Raw genomic sequence first — 16,745 nt, forward strand, 5'->3', positions numbered from 1 at the left:
AGTCAGTGCCGGTGGTCCGGACTGTGGAATACCCTTTTGGGTGACTCTAATGGGGGTTGCGTTCCCTAGGACCTGTGGCATCACTTGAAGGGATGCCATGGCAGACATATCAGACAATTGCTCATTATCCTTGAGAAATTCTGACGAATTTTTCTCAGTTCTAGCCCTTGGGGTGGCCAGAGATATAAGCGGCTGCATTAATGTCGGCTGAGCAGGCTGAGGCGGATCAGAAACAGCGGATTTCTTACGCTTAGGGGACTCATTTAGCAGCTGAAGGCCACTAAATTGAGTGTCAAGCGCACAGAGCTGGTCATTGATTTTACGAAAACCAGTGATCAGCTCTTTAAATCCATTTTTGGTCTGTCTCATGAACGACCTCATTTCGCCTTGCACAGCACGACAATTTTCACAACAATAATGTATCCCAGACCTACGGGAAATGGCATCCGAAACTGATGCAGTGAAACCGGCACACTTGGCGTGCACGACGTTTTCACATAACCAGCAATGAATGCTAGGCTGGGATGTGGAAATTGTCTTGTTACAAGACTTAATGGCACAGACAAGTTTAAATTCCATTTTATTTATTTTTTTTTTTATTTAATAAAACAAAAATTAATATTTAAAAAGTTAAAAAACACAATACCTTGAACCACTGTGCCAAACAAGAAGCCGAAGCGGGAGCTTTGAAATAGTGCAAAAGAGAAATGCTGAAATAGAGATAAGCCGGGGAATAGAATTTAGACAAATTATTAATTCGACTCCAAATATACCACAGCACTCGCGAAGCGATACGGTTTAGGCTTTAAGATTGTTAAGATTCACAAGATGTAATTCACAAAGTATGTAAACGCCGGTTGACCAATATTTGTCATAAACGCAGTGTGCACAAAAAAAACACGACCGTTCGCTTGAAAGAAAGTGAGCGAAGTGATTCTTCCAGACAGCTCAGGCTTGGAGGCTGTCAAACTGTTGCATCCGCCTTCTAATCTGCAGCAATTAGAAGCATTCATGGGAAAAGTTAATTACTATTGCAACTTTATACCGAACTATTCTCAGTTGGCCGCACCTTTAAACCAACTTCGTAGAAAAAATGTAGCATACCTTTTCGGGCCGCAACAACAACAAGATTTTACAGCCCTGAAGTCCTATATTATCAACGCGACTCAGCTAGCTCATTTCGATGAAAATCTACCACTGGTCCTAGCGACGGATGCATCATCTTTTGGTATTGGTGTAGTCCTTTCACATATCCAACATGATGGCAAGGACAGGCCTATTGTTTTCGCATCCAAAACGCTCGACAAGCTTCAGGTTAAGTACAGCCAAATCGAAAAAGAGGGACTTTCTATAATATTAGGAGTAAAACGTTTTCACCAATATTTGTACGGCCGAAAGTTTACCCATATAACGGAACACAAGCCACTGGTAACGATTTTCAATCCAGGCAAGCATCTGCCTTTAATGACGTCAAACAGGCTACAGCGCTGGGCCATCATTCTCATGGCCTATTTTTTTGAGATTGAGTATCGTTCTACATCTGCTCATGGCAACGCAGATGCCCTATCGCGCCTTCACGTGGGCATGAATCCGGATTTCGACAGAGAAGAGTCTTACGGTATGTTACTGTAGGATGGCCAGAAAAACTTCAGCAAGGCGAGGAAGCGTTATCACCATACTTTAATCGAAAATTTTCCCTCACAATCAATAACAAATTGCTTTGCTTACACACAGATGCCAGTCGTGTAGTAATCCCAGTAACTCTTCAAGCGCGTATCCTGAATCTGTTACACGAAGGGGCATTGTTCCAATGAAGCAGCTAGCGAAAAAACATGTTTTGTGGCCTACAATCGACGCAGACATTAAAAGCCTTACTCAGTCATGCAGCATCTGCAAGTGCAACAATCATGCTCCTCCAAAAGAGTACCAAAGTTTGCCTGCAGCTACAAAAGCGTGGAAGCGAATCCATATCGACTTCGCCGGCCCAATACTCGATTCCATGTGGCTAATCGGTGTAGACGCCTACTCGCAGTTCCCATTTGTAGTTCAAATGTCGTCCACTACAAGCGCTAACACTATCGCTGCCCTATCATCGATATTCGCCATCGAAGGATATCCAAAAACCATGGTCAGCGACAACGGTCCGCAGCTTACGGCTGACGCCTTTGAGGAATTTTGCAAACTTCATGGAATAAAACACATTACCACAGCACCGTTCCATTCAGCATCCAATTAGCAGAGCGTTTCGTTCAGACGTTTAAATTCTCTGTCAAGAAAAACCTCAAAGACGGTATACCAGTCCGAGCAGCAGTTATTAAATACCTTGCTTCCTACAGGTTTACTCCAAATTCCTACGGAAAATCTTTTCGACTTTTTCTTTTCCAACTTTTCGAGCAGCCTGTCGAAGCCAAGCTATCAGTTACCAAGTACGTCCCAAATCAAATGGTCTACGCTCGTAATAATGCAAGAGGAGAAAAGTGGATTGAAGGCTCTATTGACCGTCCAATTGGAAAAATGCTTTTCTTGGTTCGCACCACAAATGGTTATATCAAGCGCCATTTCAACCAGCTAAAACCGAAGTTCTCAGCAAGCTCCATCGAAAAACCTTCAGAGTTCTTTTGGATCCCGGATATTCCGCCCTCTTCAAATCATCCACTACAACAACAAGATCAACCACTACAACAACAAGATCAACCATTACAACAACAAGAAGATGCACCGGTAACTCCGTCAACCGTTCATTCTGAACCTTAGCCACCCGAGAGCTCCACATCACCGAACCAACAACCAAGGAAAAAACAACCAGCACGACTTTCATGCGGCATACCAGTTCGCCAAAGTAGTCGTGTTCGCCATGAAGTAGATCGTTTTAAGCCCAAGGATTTCCGAAAACGTAAAAATCCTATTCGTTCTTAATTAAGGGAGGGGATGTGTTATATATTGTCAATTTCACATCTGTTTTGTATTCCTCCATTCGATACACCTATACACCTATGTAGTACTTTAAGAAATTGGTAACCCTGTAAGCTTCGGATATAAAAAAGTCAGCCTGAAATAGAACTCAACAAGAACACAACAGTTTCGAATGTATTCTAGAATGTACGATACAATTATGCACATTTGCCTGTATTTTTAGATGCTGATAATAAAATAATTCAAAAGTGGAAGCAAGACATTGTTCAGACATTTCCAGACATTTCAGACATTTTCAGAAATATTCATCATTATTTTGTATAACTTATATTACTTTATTGTTATTACATCGTAGACTTAGGCTTACAAATCTACTACAAAAGCCATGCATCTGGGGCCTTCGGTTGTATTGTTTTCAGTTTGCTTTATCTTTTTTTACATAGTATATAATAATATTGAGTTTAATTAATTTTTTCAAACTAGTATTTAGATGTCAAAATATATATTACCATTTTAAATAAGTTTTAGAATAGAACTTATAATGTCAGGTGTTGGGTGAGATATTGGGGAGATAGATAGATCCAACTGCTTAGGATCCTGAGTAAATTGAATCCGGCAGCGGTCAATATAATTCCTATAACATTCAGCGTTATGCACGGTAAAATTCAACCGAGCTAGTAGGTATCTTGAGAAATCTACACTACTGCAGGTTTTTTTCTATTTAAGTAAAAGCTTTTTTTTTTTATTTTTTAGGTTAGTGAGGCACCTTGTATACCAAGGAGGATTTGTTGAAGCGAACGGATATTTCCAAGGCACACATGAGTCAAAAAATGTATTTGTGACATTAAGATCAGTGCACGCCAGAATATCAGACCAGTCAAATGTATCGATAAGGCTATTAAGTTTCTGAAAATCAGCTTTACGGAAACAGCGAATCTTATTTACCACGCTCGGAGACATCTGATCGATACCAGGAGTGGTTTCGTTTGAGACCTCCAGCGTGGGGTGATATGGATCCTCTGGGGTTGAAAGGGGAAAAGCTCTGGAGAGAGCGGTACCATCAGGATCTGATACAAACCTAAGTCTAAGAGCCGACCTAGCGAATTTCTAACATGATTGATCTGACCTAGGGACATGTCAAACATGCCCGTGGTGAAGTCATGGTAAGTTATAAGTGACAAAGATGGTGAGTTATCGACGTTGGACCACTTTAATTCTGGGATATTAAAGTCGCCCACCGCTACGAGTTGGTCACGATCCGTCATAAGATTAGAGACGTATCGAATAGCGGACAAATGCTGGCAATATGTGGGCGGTTCAGACATAGGAGGTATATATGAACATGTAATGTATAAAGCTTTCACGGACATAGTGATTTTAAAGCAAATAAATTCTATGTCACCAAACTCTTGGGATTTCACCTCTTCAGAAGCAAAAGTAGAGTCTACCGGAATGAGGACTCCACCTCCTCTTCGCTGAGATCGATCCCGTCTAAAAGTGGTGTACTTACTTGGAAAAACTTCGGAGCTAAAGATCTCCGGATTTAACCAAGTTTCTGTAAATGCCATTATGTGGGATGCAAAGAAAGAACTATCAGAATATAGCTTGGGGAGTTTGCTACGTAGCCCCCTAGTATTCTGATAGGTAAGTGTTAGTGAGGAAACTAGTTTTTTGGGTTAGTGGCCAAAGAAGAGGTGGAGGGTTGGTCAGTGGTTCCGATATTGGGAAGTCTCACTCCCACTGGTTTATTAACTTTTTTTTTCACGGAACTAGGCTGATGTTCTTGGACGAAAAGATTCTCTGGCCAAAAACTGGGAGAACAAATCGTCTTGAACATCAGCGCGGGCACACGAATCTTGAAAGAAGACGTGCGCCTTGTATAATTATATTTAAATTTTTGTATGTCCTCCACCTTTATATCGGCTTTAGTTTTGGCTTTGATATAAGCCGAGATATCAATCTCTGAAGTATCAGGGGCAAGCCGAGAAACAAATATATGTTTCGATGGAGGAATCACCTGTAAGGGTTTTGGTGTCGCAGGTACAAGAACTGCGGCATCAGTCAGTGCCGGTGGTCCGGACTGTGGAATACCCTTTTGGGTGACTCTAATGGGGGTTGCGTTCCCTAGGACCTGTGGCATCACTTGAAGGGATGCCATGGCAGACATATCAGACAATTGCTCATTATCCTTGAGAAATTCTGACGAATTTTTCTCAGTTCTAGCCCTTGGGGTGGCCAGAGATATAAGCGGCTGCATTAATGTCGGCTGAGCAGGTTGAGGCGGATCCGAAACAGCGGATTTCTTACGCTTAGGGGACTCATTTAGCAGCTGAAGGCCACTAAACTGAGTGTCCAGCGCACAGAGCTGTTCATTGATTTTACGAAAACCAGTGATCAGCTCTTTAAATCCATTTTTGGTCTGTCTCATGAACGACCTCATTTCGCCTTGCACAGCACGACAATTTTCACAACAATAATGTATCCCAGACCTACGGGAAGTGGCATCCGAAACTGATGCAGTGAAACCGGCACACTTGGCGTGCACGACGTTTTCACATAACCAGCATTGGATGCTAGGCTGGGATGTGGAAATTGTCTTGTTACAAGACTTAATGGCACAGACAAGTTTAAATTCCATTTTATTTATTTTTTTTTTTTCATTTAATAAAACAAAAATTAATATTTAAAAGTTAAAAAACACAATACCTTGAACCACTGTGCCAAATAGGAAGCCGAAGCGAGAGCTTTGAATAGTGCAGAAGAGAAATGCAGAAATATAGATAAGACGGGGAAGAAGCAGAGCTGAGCTATGCTTGGAATAGAATTTAGACAAATTATTAATTCGACTCCAAATATACCACAGCACTCGCGAAGCGATACGGTTTAGGCTTTAAGATTGTTAAGATTCACAAGATTTAATTCACAAAGTATGTAAACACCGGTTTACCAATATTTGTCATAAACGCAGTGTGCACAAAAAAAACACGACCGTTCACTTGAAAGAAAGAGAGGGAAGTGGGTATTATAGGTACTTTGGGTATTATTCTAAAGGCTTAGTATTATTACTAGCAGGAACTTTAATTTCTGAAATTCGAGCTATCTTCTTATGTATTGAAGAAAGAAAAAATCTGAATTAGTTTATACTGTTTATTTATTAATGCATTTACTGACACGCCATTTCTTATTCGGCCATCGTTGGTTTTCGGTTTGTACTTCGATTGCATTAATGCCTTTGAAGTTTTTATACCCTTCCAAGGGTAAAAAAAACTAACTTGTTAAAATATCAACTTTGGAATTTATGAAGATAATGGGATGGGATTTTTTTTTAGATTTTGTTTTGTAATAAATTGACTATGATATTGTCATAAGGATCGGCCAACTATATCCGATTTTTTGGATATATTTATTTAAACTGCAAGGGTATATCAACATCGGCTTTGCCCGAAGTTTTCTTTCCTTTCTTGTTTTTCACACTTTTCTGGTAGCGATGTTCCTGTTTTTGCCAGTTTAAATATACTAGCGTAAAGGCTTTTGCTAGCTCTTCCTTATTGAATTCTTCCTTATTACTTGGAACTAATCTTTTAGCTTACTCTTGAGACGTACTTCTGGTTCATTTTCTTTTACTCTTTCCGTTACAATGGTTTCGCTTTACGTCTTTTAAATAGAAGTTACGTCGCTAGATTTCGCGCCGGATCTCCGGTTTCAAGTTATTCTTGAGGACTAGTTTTGCTGTTTTCCACGGTTGTCCCAGCTTATCTATCAACACTGATGCCCTGTCGAAAAAATTATCCGACATTCATTGGGTTTTTACTTCCGGTTTTATATCAATTCTTTTATACTTCAGTCATCTCATCCCTGCCTGAGCTGCATTCGCGCAATTTCGCATAATCTTTCTCAACGCACGACCCCATCAGACTTTTGAATACAAATTTAATAAAATTCATTCGCTTTTTCTTTATTAAGATATTTTCATTCAACTCTTTAAATGACGCGAATAACTGTCTTATTTTTCGGGTCTTTGCTCTTGCCAATTTATAAAAATCAGCACCGGCCACTTTATTTCTAAACCCAGAGCCTTATCGTGCTTTAAACGTGCCCTAAAAATACCATTTCCGATCGTTCAGTTATATGGTAGCTATAAGATACAGTCGGCCGGTCGTTATGAAGTTTGATCAACTGACTAAATATAGAATATGTACGAAAATCCAACTTTCTGCCTTCAAAAACACGAAAGTTGGATCATTTCCGATTGTTCAGTTATATGACAGCTATAGGATATAGTCAGCCGATCCTAATGAAATTTGAAATGTATTATTTTCCCAAAAATAGCACTTGTGCAAAATCCGAACTCTCTATGGCAAAAAACAACAAAGTTACAGCATTTCCGATCGATCAGTTATATGGCAGCTATAGGATATAGTCGACCGATCTCGGCTGTTCCGACTTATATATATATACTGCGTGCAAAGAAAAGAAGGGTGGGTGCAAAGTTTGAAGTCTATAGCTATAAAACTGATAGTATAGTTTGCGTAGAAACAGATAGACGGACATGCTTATATCAACTCAGAAGGTGATCCTGATCGAGAATATATATACTTTATAGGGTCGGAGATGTCTCCTTCACTGCGTTGCACACTTTTGAAATTATGACTTTTTATTATGACACTTTTTATTATGATATTCTCATAAGGATCGGCAACTATACTCGATGTTTGCGATATATTCGGTTTTAACTGCAAGGGTATTTCAACTTAGTACATAGGTATACAATAGTACAGCACTTATTGCGACTTATTGTTTCTACTACCAGATAGAAACAGATCGACTGACAGACGGACGTGCTTATATCAACTCAGGAGGTGATCCTGATCAAGAATATATTTACAAAATTTTAATACCCTCTGCAAGAGCATAAAAAGGTCGCAGTTGTCTTTGGCTTTTGTGGAACAGCGACATATGTGAGCGACTTGTGGTCCGTTTTAATGACAACAGCGCGTGCCTCCAACTTATGTTTAAATAACATCGATCGTCCATGCTGTTGTTCCATTCGGTCCGTTAAGGGTAATGACCCTGATTCAATTTTCTTAAGGGGTTATATACAGTTGTACCGCGCAAAAATATGGAATTTTATCGATTTTTTTTTGACACCATAGAAAATATTTATGAAAAATGTTTTACCGACGTTGTTTAGTACATGTTTCTGGGTACTTAATTACATTTTTTCATAAAAAAATATTACATAACAAAAATGTTATAGCGGAATTCCCGAATCGTCTTTTTTCGATAGTGTCTTGCGGTGGACATGATTTCTCGAAAACGGTTCATCCGAAATCCAAAATTCAAAAAAATTTAGTTAGTATATTGTATTGTCAAGTCCGTGAACGAGGGATTTTTTAAAATTTTGACTAAAAAAAAATGGCGACGTTTTTAACAAAAAATGTACTTTTTCAAGGTATAAGATTTTCGTTTTTTCTGCTTTTAAAATGGAGTTTTCAAAAAAATTAAAAATCCCTCGTTCACCTCGGACTAGCTAATATCATAATAAATAAGTGGTCAAAATTTGGTGTTGATCGGATGAGTAGTTTTTTAGTAATCGTGTCCACCGCAAAGGTATTTTCCAAAAAAAAAGATTCTGAGATAATCGCGTTTAAAGTTTCAAGTTTGTTCAAGTTTTATATGCAGATAGTGCGCTATAAATAGCTACATCTTCGGTTCTAATGCTCCGATTTATACTACTTATACTACTAAGTCAGAATCAACCTGGAAATCTTTTATTTTCGTTTGAGGATATGCAGCCGCAGATCGCATTTGCATAGTAGTCTTACATGGATAAGTAAGACATGGTTGTCTCGCATGGGCATGGTAGAGCAACTGCACTACACTTAGTTTTTAGTTGTTTGACCGAGTCCAGCAGTATTTTTAAGGTTTGACTTCTATCGCCTCTCTTAGTTGTCTATGAGATAGTTTCCACACTTGCTACGTTGGCCGCCTAGCTAGCCTATATCTTTTAGTCAGCTGTTGTGGCTAGGGTGTTGAAATCATTTTTAAGAGTGCCAAGATTGGTCAAGTGGTTTTTGTCATCTCCTATTTATGAAAAGTGCACGTACGGTTGGTTCGCTACGTACGGCTTATGCAAGTCCCCTCATGCAGACCAATAGCTCCCTTGGTTTAGAACCGATTTATTATTTCTTTGGAGAAGACGCTGCAATTTAAATTTCAACGATTCGGCAAACTGGGCTAGTAACCTTTATTTTAGTGCCTAATACTTTTTCTGCTCTGGGGGCGATAGAATTATATCCTCTAACTCTTGCACAATTTTATCCTCTAAATGAACGACTACGGTGCGAATTTGATGTCATGAGAGTTAACGTTACTAAGAACTATGGAGAATCTGCTACTAATACAAGACCAACCAGACTATCTCTGTTGACAGCCCAGCTTTAAACAAACAACTTATTCCGAAATCCCCCCATTATGTGGATGGGAATTACACACGAACTGCTGGTGAAGGCAACAAGTTGGCGAGAGCAAATTCGACGTTGCCAGCACTGAGGGTTGGAGGCAAAAACGGCGAAGAAAGCTGGCTGAGATCGGCAATTGAGCGTAGTATTGAGCGGCGGCGATGACTTTGGTTCCTCCGCTTCCAGGGCGCATGTAGAACTCGGCTTAAACTTCCGTTAAAAGTCCAGAACTGAAAACTGCCAACCTCCTTATAGTCGAAATCCTACAGCTTATCATGGATCTCGAACTCCATGCTCAACTTGTGACTTGTTGCACCGTCAGAAACTTCTCTAAAAGCTCATCGATCGTTTGTGCCAGATATTCCTGCCGGTCCATGATGCCAAAACTCCATAATCCAGCTTGTGTTTGTTTTGTGAAAAAAAAAAACATTTTTTGAATCTCCAAAAACGGAAATCTAGTTTTAGCGACAGTCTTTTAACGTTAATTTATTTCCTTTTTATTTGGTGTATAATATACGTACTTTTACGTACGTTTGTTTTTACGTACTTATACATAATTATTTTATTATTGTGGTATTTTTTTTAGGTTGTGGAGATGAATTCCGAATTACTTCAGAGTATGCTGTCATTATTATTAAATAATGTTTTAACGGAAGACTGCCGAAATCAGTGGTCTATGTCACGCCCATTATTAGTACTTATTTTACTTTACGAGGACTATTATCGGTAAGCTAATTAATTAAAAAACTAATTGGTTACAGTAAGTTGTGCAAGTCCGATCAGATGCTGACTTCTTGACTATTTCGAGCGTTGCACTATGGAGCATTGCACTAAAATTTCAATTGTTGTGTTATTTAATATTACCAATATTACCCGTTAAGATATTTGCGTTTTATGATTTTATTGTCGCTCTCCTATAGGGAGCTAACAACACCAACTCCAAAAAAAAAAAAACAAAAATTAAATGAAATATATATGCCTCTTTCATCCCATAAAAATTAAACTCAAAAATTAAAATTTCATATTTGAATCATTTTTAAGCTACTTATTTATGTATGTAAAAAAAAAATATTACAAATGTTCTGCTAAATAGATCTCAATTATTTAAAAAACATCAAAGTTATTAATGGGGATATCTGAGTAACTGGAACAAATAAAGCGGATTTTTTGGATTTTTGTTGGAAAATTTTTGAAAAATTTGAAAAATAATTTTTTTTTTTGTACAAATCAAAAACAAAATGGCGGCTGGCGGCATTTCTACGTAGGCCCTTTTTTGTTGAAGGAGGTCCATAGCCGGAAAGCTAACGTACTTAATTTTTGGTCTAGATCAAACAATCAAACTTTGTTTCTATACATCAACAGATACAGATCAACAGATTTCTATACAAATATGTACATATTGATTTTTTGCAAATGGTGAGTGATTGAAAAAAGTTAAAATTTTCACGAATAAAAAACATCACACAATTTTTGATAAAAAAAAAAAAAGTAAGCAATACAAAAAAAATACGTGTGTCGATAGATAGAGGAATTTTAAATATACTGTCATTTCAAATTTCAGATCGATCGGTTAAGATTTGTTCGAGTTATGCTGGGTAAGATCGGTTGCATCGAGTGCGGCGATGACGTTGCTTCCTCCGCTTTCAGGGCGCATGTACAACTTGGCTTGAACTTCCGTTGAAAGTCCAGAACCGAACACTGCCAACCTCCTTATAGTCAAAATCCTACAGCTTATCATTGATCTTGAACTCCGTGCTCAACTTGCGACTTGTAACATTTACATTAATAGATTTCAATAACAAAAAATTTCGATGCATACGTTTTATACTTTGCATCGGCTATCAAAGAGAGCCATTCTGATAGCAAAAACATATAGCACGAACAAGTCCGTTACTTTTTGAATAAAACATTTGTGTTTTGGCAACTAAACATTTTATTTTTTTCCATAATCACATTTTACGTCGATACATTTAGTCGCACGTTTTTTTAATCGTTTTATTTCCTTAAAAAAATAAGTTTTCTCAAGGTTTTTTCTTCGGTAATGACCTACCCGATAGACTCAAATCTTTTCAATCTCAGCGGGCTAAATCTGGAGAAAATGCTGGATGATCGTATTTCAATTGCATTGCAATTGCAGCACTTCCATCGTCGCCAAATGTATCCTTTTTTGCTCCATGTCAACGTCGAATCTGTGCAACAGTTTTGAATAAGATTCGCGTGTGATAGTTCTACCTTTCTCGAGGTGACCTTGTTGGCTGACAGACTCTGTTTGGCCTTCTTTGGTCCACATTTACCCCGAGCAACCCACTGTTTCGATTTTTCCTTGGTCTCTGGCGTGTTCTGAAGAATCCATTTTTTGCAAAATTCGTCCGGATTATGGCTGAACATCGCATGAGACCACTTACGAACTTTTATTGTCCGATTATCCAATATCATATCATGGATTTTTTTAACGATTTCCGACGTGATCACTTCTTTTGGGCGACATGAACGATCAGCATCATTAGTGTTGGAACGACCACAACGGAGCTCTGTAAACTCCCCGTTTTATTTATGAAGCTTTTTCTTAGTTCTCTTCACGAGATAGCAATTGAGTATGACATCCTCATCTGGGTCCCTGGAACATCACAGGCAACTGCCTAGCAGACGAACTGGCTTTCATAGGTACCACCACACCACTCCAGCCTGAAATGGAGTCGGCATACCAAAAAAAGAAAAATTCAAGTCGACTGGGAATCTGGGAACATCCCAATTGTTAAGGATGGATAGGACTCGCATCAGCACGGCTATAGGAGTCACGGGGCACCGGCTAATGATAAGACATGTTAGGTGAATGAATTCCCCCTATAAGGACTACTGCCGCAGCTGTAAGGACAACGAGAAGGGAAATAGATTCCCGTACGGTATCACATGGAATCGAAAACGGTCTAAGTGTGTCGGTTTTTCTTTAGGAATGGGTTAATGGGTTATATTAAGTGTGGCTTATATTATGTGCCTGTGACCATCAAATGTAGAAGCCACTTGTGAGTCCCCGAAATAAGGTAAAATTCTAAATAACCTAGCAAATAAATTTGTATTAAATTTTATATATGTATTTTATAATTTTGGTCAAAAGTGTGCAACGCAGTGCAAGTGAACAAGGGCCCTATAAGTATATATAATATTGATCAGGATCGCCTCCTGAGTTGATGTGAGCATGTCCGTCTGTCCGTCTGATTGTTTCTACGCGAACTAGTCACTCAGTTTTAAAGCTATCGACTTCAAACCTTGCACACACCCTTCATTTCTCTGCACGCAGTATATAAGTCGGAACGGTAGAAATCGGTAGAAACGGTAGAAATCGGCTGACTATATCCTATAGCTTCTTTATATTTTATTGAACGTTATTATTATTTCATATAACTGATCCATACAACAGATATTGTTATTTAAATGAACGGGTTTATAATGAAATTTGCATAAGGATCGGCCAACTATATCAGATATTTTCACGATAAAACCGATATTAACTGGAAGTGCTCCGCCGAAGTTAGTTTTCCAGTCTTGTTTTTTCTTTCTCTGCTGTTTGGCTCGAGCTCGACCTTTAAGAGTAGTAAAGGCTTTTTTTTTCTAACTGTCAGTATCTAAACATTATCATTTTATAAAGTCTTGTGGTTATTTGGGTTTTTGCACTGAGAATTACATGACGTGGGTATAGAAGTAAGTTGGTCAGTTGGTTGAAAAGAAAAAGTAGAAGCCGCTTACTGAGTTTCTACGCTCATTCATTTGTTCATCTCTTTTTGTGCTTTTACGTGATTCTGATTTATTTGAAACAATTATGCATCAGTTTTCAATTATGCATTATGCATCATCAGTCTGACGAAGTAAAATACGGGTAACAATCTTAATCGGCACGTGTCTTTGTTATAATTTTTTTCTAGCACGTGCATCTTAGAAATATTGTAGTATAATTGATAAATGAACTTAAATACATAGAAGATATTTTCCTCCTCCTGACAGCCACTTAATTGAGTGAGCTAGGCACTTTAAATATGTATAAGCAATAACTCCAATACACTAATTTTCAATTCATCCCCTCAGTTCCAATAAGTTTTGATACACGCATGAATAACCGGTGCGTCCCCATGATCACCCTGAATCGGACCTAACTCACAGTGGGCGAGTCTCTAGCGGCATTTAAATTAAATTTTCAAATTTGAACATGCGTTGATTTTTTTCACATAAAGCATAGTACTGAGTTGACGAAAATCCGCTGTCCAACGAGTGACAGCTGTCAAACTCCATATAAAAAAAACGGTGTAAAAAAGGAAAGAAGAAGAAATTTTTGCCTTCTAGATTTTGCGGGTACTGAGTTGACGAACATTTTTGTTATCGATTTTAATCGTGTTGCCGGACACTAGCTCGGTAGTTGAATAAAGTGCAAAATCAGAATTTCAACAGCGGATTTTCGTCAACTCAATACTATGCTTTAAGCCTAGTACTCTGACGACGAAAATCTGCTGTCGAAAATCCGCTAGCAAAATCGCACTTTATTTGGCTACCGAGCTAGTGTGACCAAAAATATTAAGGAAAAGGGTAATACTGAACAGCTGTTGTTTGTAAACAAAAAACAAATAAGCAAAAATGAATTCAAAACGATTGGATGTTGGTGTTTTGTTTATGTATTTCGCCGCTAAGGAGCTGATTAAGAAAAAGAAAACTGGGTCAAAATCAAAATCAATCACAAGTCATTTCAATGCAATTTTATGGCATTACATGCCCATTGCGGGTCAAATCCTATATTATGGGCTTCGCCCTGACCGCACTAATTAGCTTGACTTTATCCTCGCGGGCCGAAAATTTTTTTCTCTCAATTTTCGCTCCATGTTTTGTTTTGGGAAAATAAATCCAATGAATTTTTTTTACACCCCGAGATCAGCTGTTTACCTTTTTTGATCCGGCAACGCCATTCAATGTGATAGCCATCATTTTCGTCGTCTGAGTACCGGCAAAATCTAGGAGGCAAAATTTTCTTCTTCTTCCTTTTTTCACACCGTTTTTTTTATATGGAGTTCGGCGGCTGTCATACGTGTGACATCAATTTTTCATCAATTTTCCCTCCATGTTTTAGCTATCGAAATAAATAAAATTAGTTATTTCAACACCCCAAAATTAGCTGTTTATTTGTTTTGATCCGGCAACGCCATTCAATTCGATAGCTTAAATTTTCGTCGTCAGAGTACCGGAAAAATCTAGGAGACAAAAATTTCTTCTTCTTCCTTTTTTTACACCGTTTTTTTTATATGGAGTTTGACAGCTGTCACTCGTGCGACAGCGGATTTTCGTCGTCACAGTACTAGGCTTAATTATAAAAGATGCTTTGATTAGATTTATCGACGCTTTTTAAACGCTTTACGATCAGCTGATCATCAGCTGTGAACTGACAAACACAAAATTTAATTTTTCAAAGAGATTAACAAAATTATTTCTTTAAAAAAAATGTATTTCATAATTGATTTTGGAAAATTAACAATCTTTACTCAATTTATTAGAAGTTTCGCTTTTTATTCACTTTTTTTTATTACATAAAAAATGCATGTTTGTGGCGGGTCTAGAAATGTTAAGCTCATAAAACAACGAAACCGCAGTAGTGTATACCTGTCGTTCGTGGATTAGAACTTACCATATTTACATGGATGTAGTCTAAGCCGGCAGTGTGAATCATTGTGCATTCTAAATGTGTAATATGAACTGCTGTTACCTGCTACCTTCAAACTATGGCACAATTAAGGTACAATGTCAGTAGATAAACGGAATCTTTTCTGAGTATGGAGAAATACGCAGAAATACGCATAAGCGGTCCAAACCAAGAAATCAAAAAAGAAACCAAGAAACGCCTTGTATTTGGTAGAGTTCTCAAAAACGTTGTATATACTGTGGAGGAACAGTGCGATATTGGAAAAAGTTTTTCCACCCAGAAAGTTTTTAAACCATATTGAAAATAATAATAGCACCCAATTAACTGCTGCCTACAAATGGGGCTGTAATGGCAGCTGCGGCCATTCTATATAAAGGCAAACATTTGATGACTTCCATAAAAAAAACATAATAGACCAGTATTTGTCTTCACATTATATGATACCATTAACTCCTAAAAATATGAACGAATGATCAAAACCTATTTGAGTATAGCTTATCAAGTCTCCACGCCTCGATTGGGGGTTTTCGAGTGTGGTTTTCACATAGGAACAACTGGTGGAACAACGGAAAAACTGAAAGGAGGTTTTTCCAAACAACCAAATTTGGTTCCTTCTATAACAGGCGTAATCTATGATTTAATACATCGATTCAGTGTAGTCTTACGAGAACTGGCTTGTTGCCACGAAATAAATTCAGAAGCTTTCGAATCTTACGCATTTGGAAATCCAAGGTGTTTTTGAAAGAATACTTCTGGTTTTATTATTATTATTATTCCATCGTAGAATTAGGCTTACAAAACTTAAATCTACTACAAGATTTAAATCTACGGCTGACTTCTGGTTTAATATGCCATTGTCTTTTAAAAAATTTTAATTTATGGAACACAAATTATGAACCATTTGCCTTCCAATCAGTAAGATGTCCGAAAAAGCTCTGGAAGCCAGGAACAGGGAATTTCGAAACATACGCGAGAGCAATACTAGAAAAAGAAAAATTTAAGGATGTAGTCTCATGTGCCGGCCTACTTTTTAGAGGTTATTTCAAAAAAATTTTTTTGTAATAAAAAATAATGCGATCGTTTCAATTTTCAAATATGTTTTTATAAGCATCATAAACTATTTGAAAATATTTTGTTTAATTTATTCTTGTGTAGTTTAATACACTTTATAGCATGCCAAAGTATGCATATAAAAAAAAAAGATAGGTCCCTGGCGCAGGTGATTTCGACTGCTAGAGTCATCCGAAACAAAAAATTAGAATAGATTATTGTTTTGTAAGCTAATGGCTCTGTCCCGTACTAGAATGAAATATTTTCATCAATAAACAACAAAATGGCGAACTCACAAAACAAAAAATTTAAAAAAATTAAAAAAATTTATCTTAAATTATTGATAAAAAAAAAACTAATCATTAAAAATAAATAATTCTAGTACGGGACAGAGGTGTTACTTTTTAGAACAACATATCCAAATTTCAGCTAGATCGGTACCATAGAATTTTGTGAATCACCTGCGCCGCACACAAAAATGTCGTTTCGAGAAAAACGCGTTTAAAGTTTAGACGCTACCGAGAAACTCATACTTTTCGGTGTAGGCGCGCTCCCGATTATGGGCTGTATCTCTGTCATTATTTGATATTTTTATTTGAAACTTTAACAGTACATTCATAATAAACAATACTATCCAAATATAA

At 37.7% G+C, this 16,745-nt stretch overlaps 1 protein-coding gene across 7 annotated transcripts in view; it reads left to right on the forward strand.

The window, feature by feature from the left end:
- LOC108120074 (ran-binding protein 16) overlaps positions 1–16,745 on the forward strand; it is a 476,341-nt gene that overhangs the window by 285,834 nt on the left and 173,762 nt on the right. For 6 of the 7 annotated variants that reach the window (XR_011444253.1, XM_043211189.2, XM_043211190.2 and 3 more), the window contains one exon: positions 9,961–10,100. Coding sequence is in view for 6 of the 7 variants with exons in the window: in XM_043211189.2 (XP_043067124.1) it covers positions 9,961–10,100 (140 nt within the window). In the remaining variant the exon portion in view is untranslated. Of the gene's footprint in view, positions 1–3,666; positions 3,721–9,960; positions 10,101–16,745 lie in introns of those variants that run through there. The other variant, XM_070283006.1, reaches the window with a different exon arrangement.

Source organism: Drosophila bipectinata, chromosome XR (assembly GCF_030179905.1).
Source record: "Drosophila bipectinata strain 14024-0381.07 chromosome XR, DbipHiC1v2, whole genome shotgun sequence".
NCBI lineage: Eukaryota > Metazoa > Arthropoda > Insecta > Diptera > Drosophilidae > Drosophila > Drosophila bipectinata.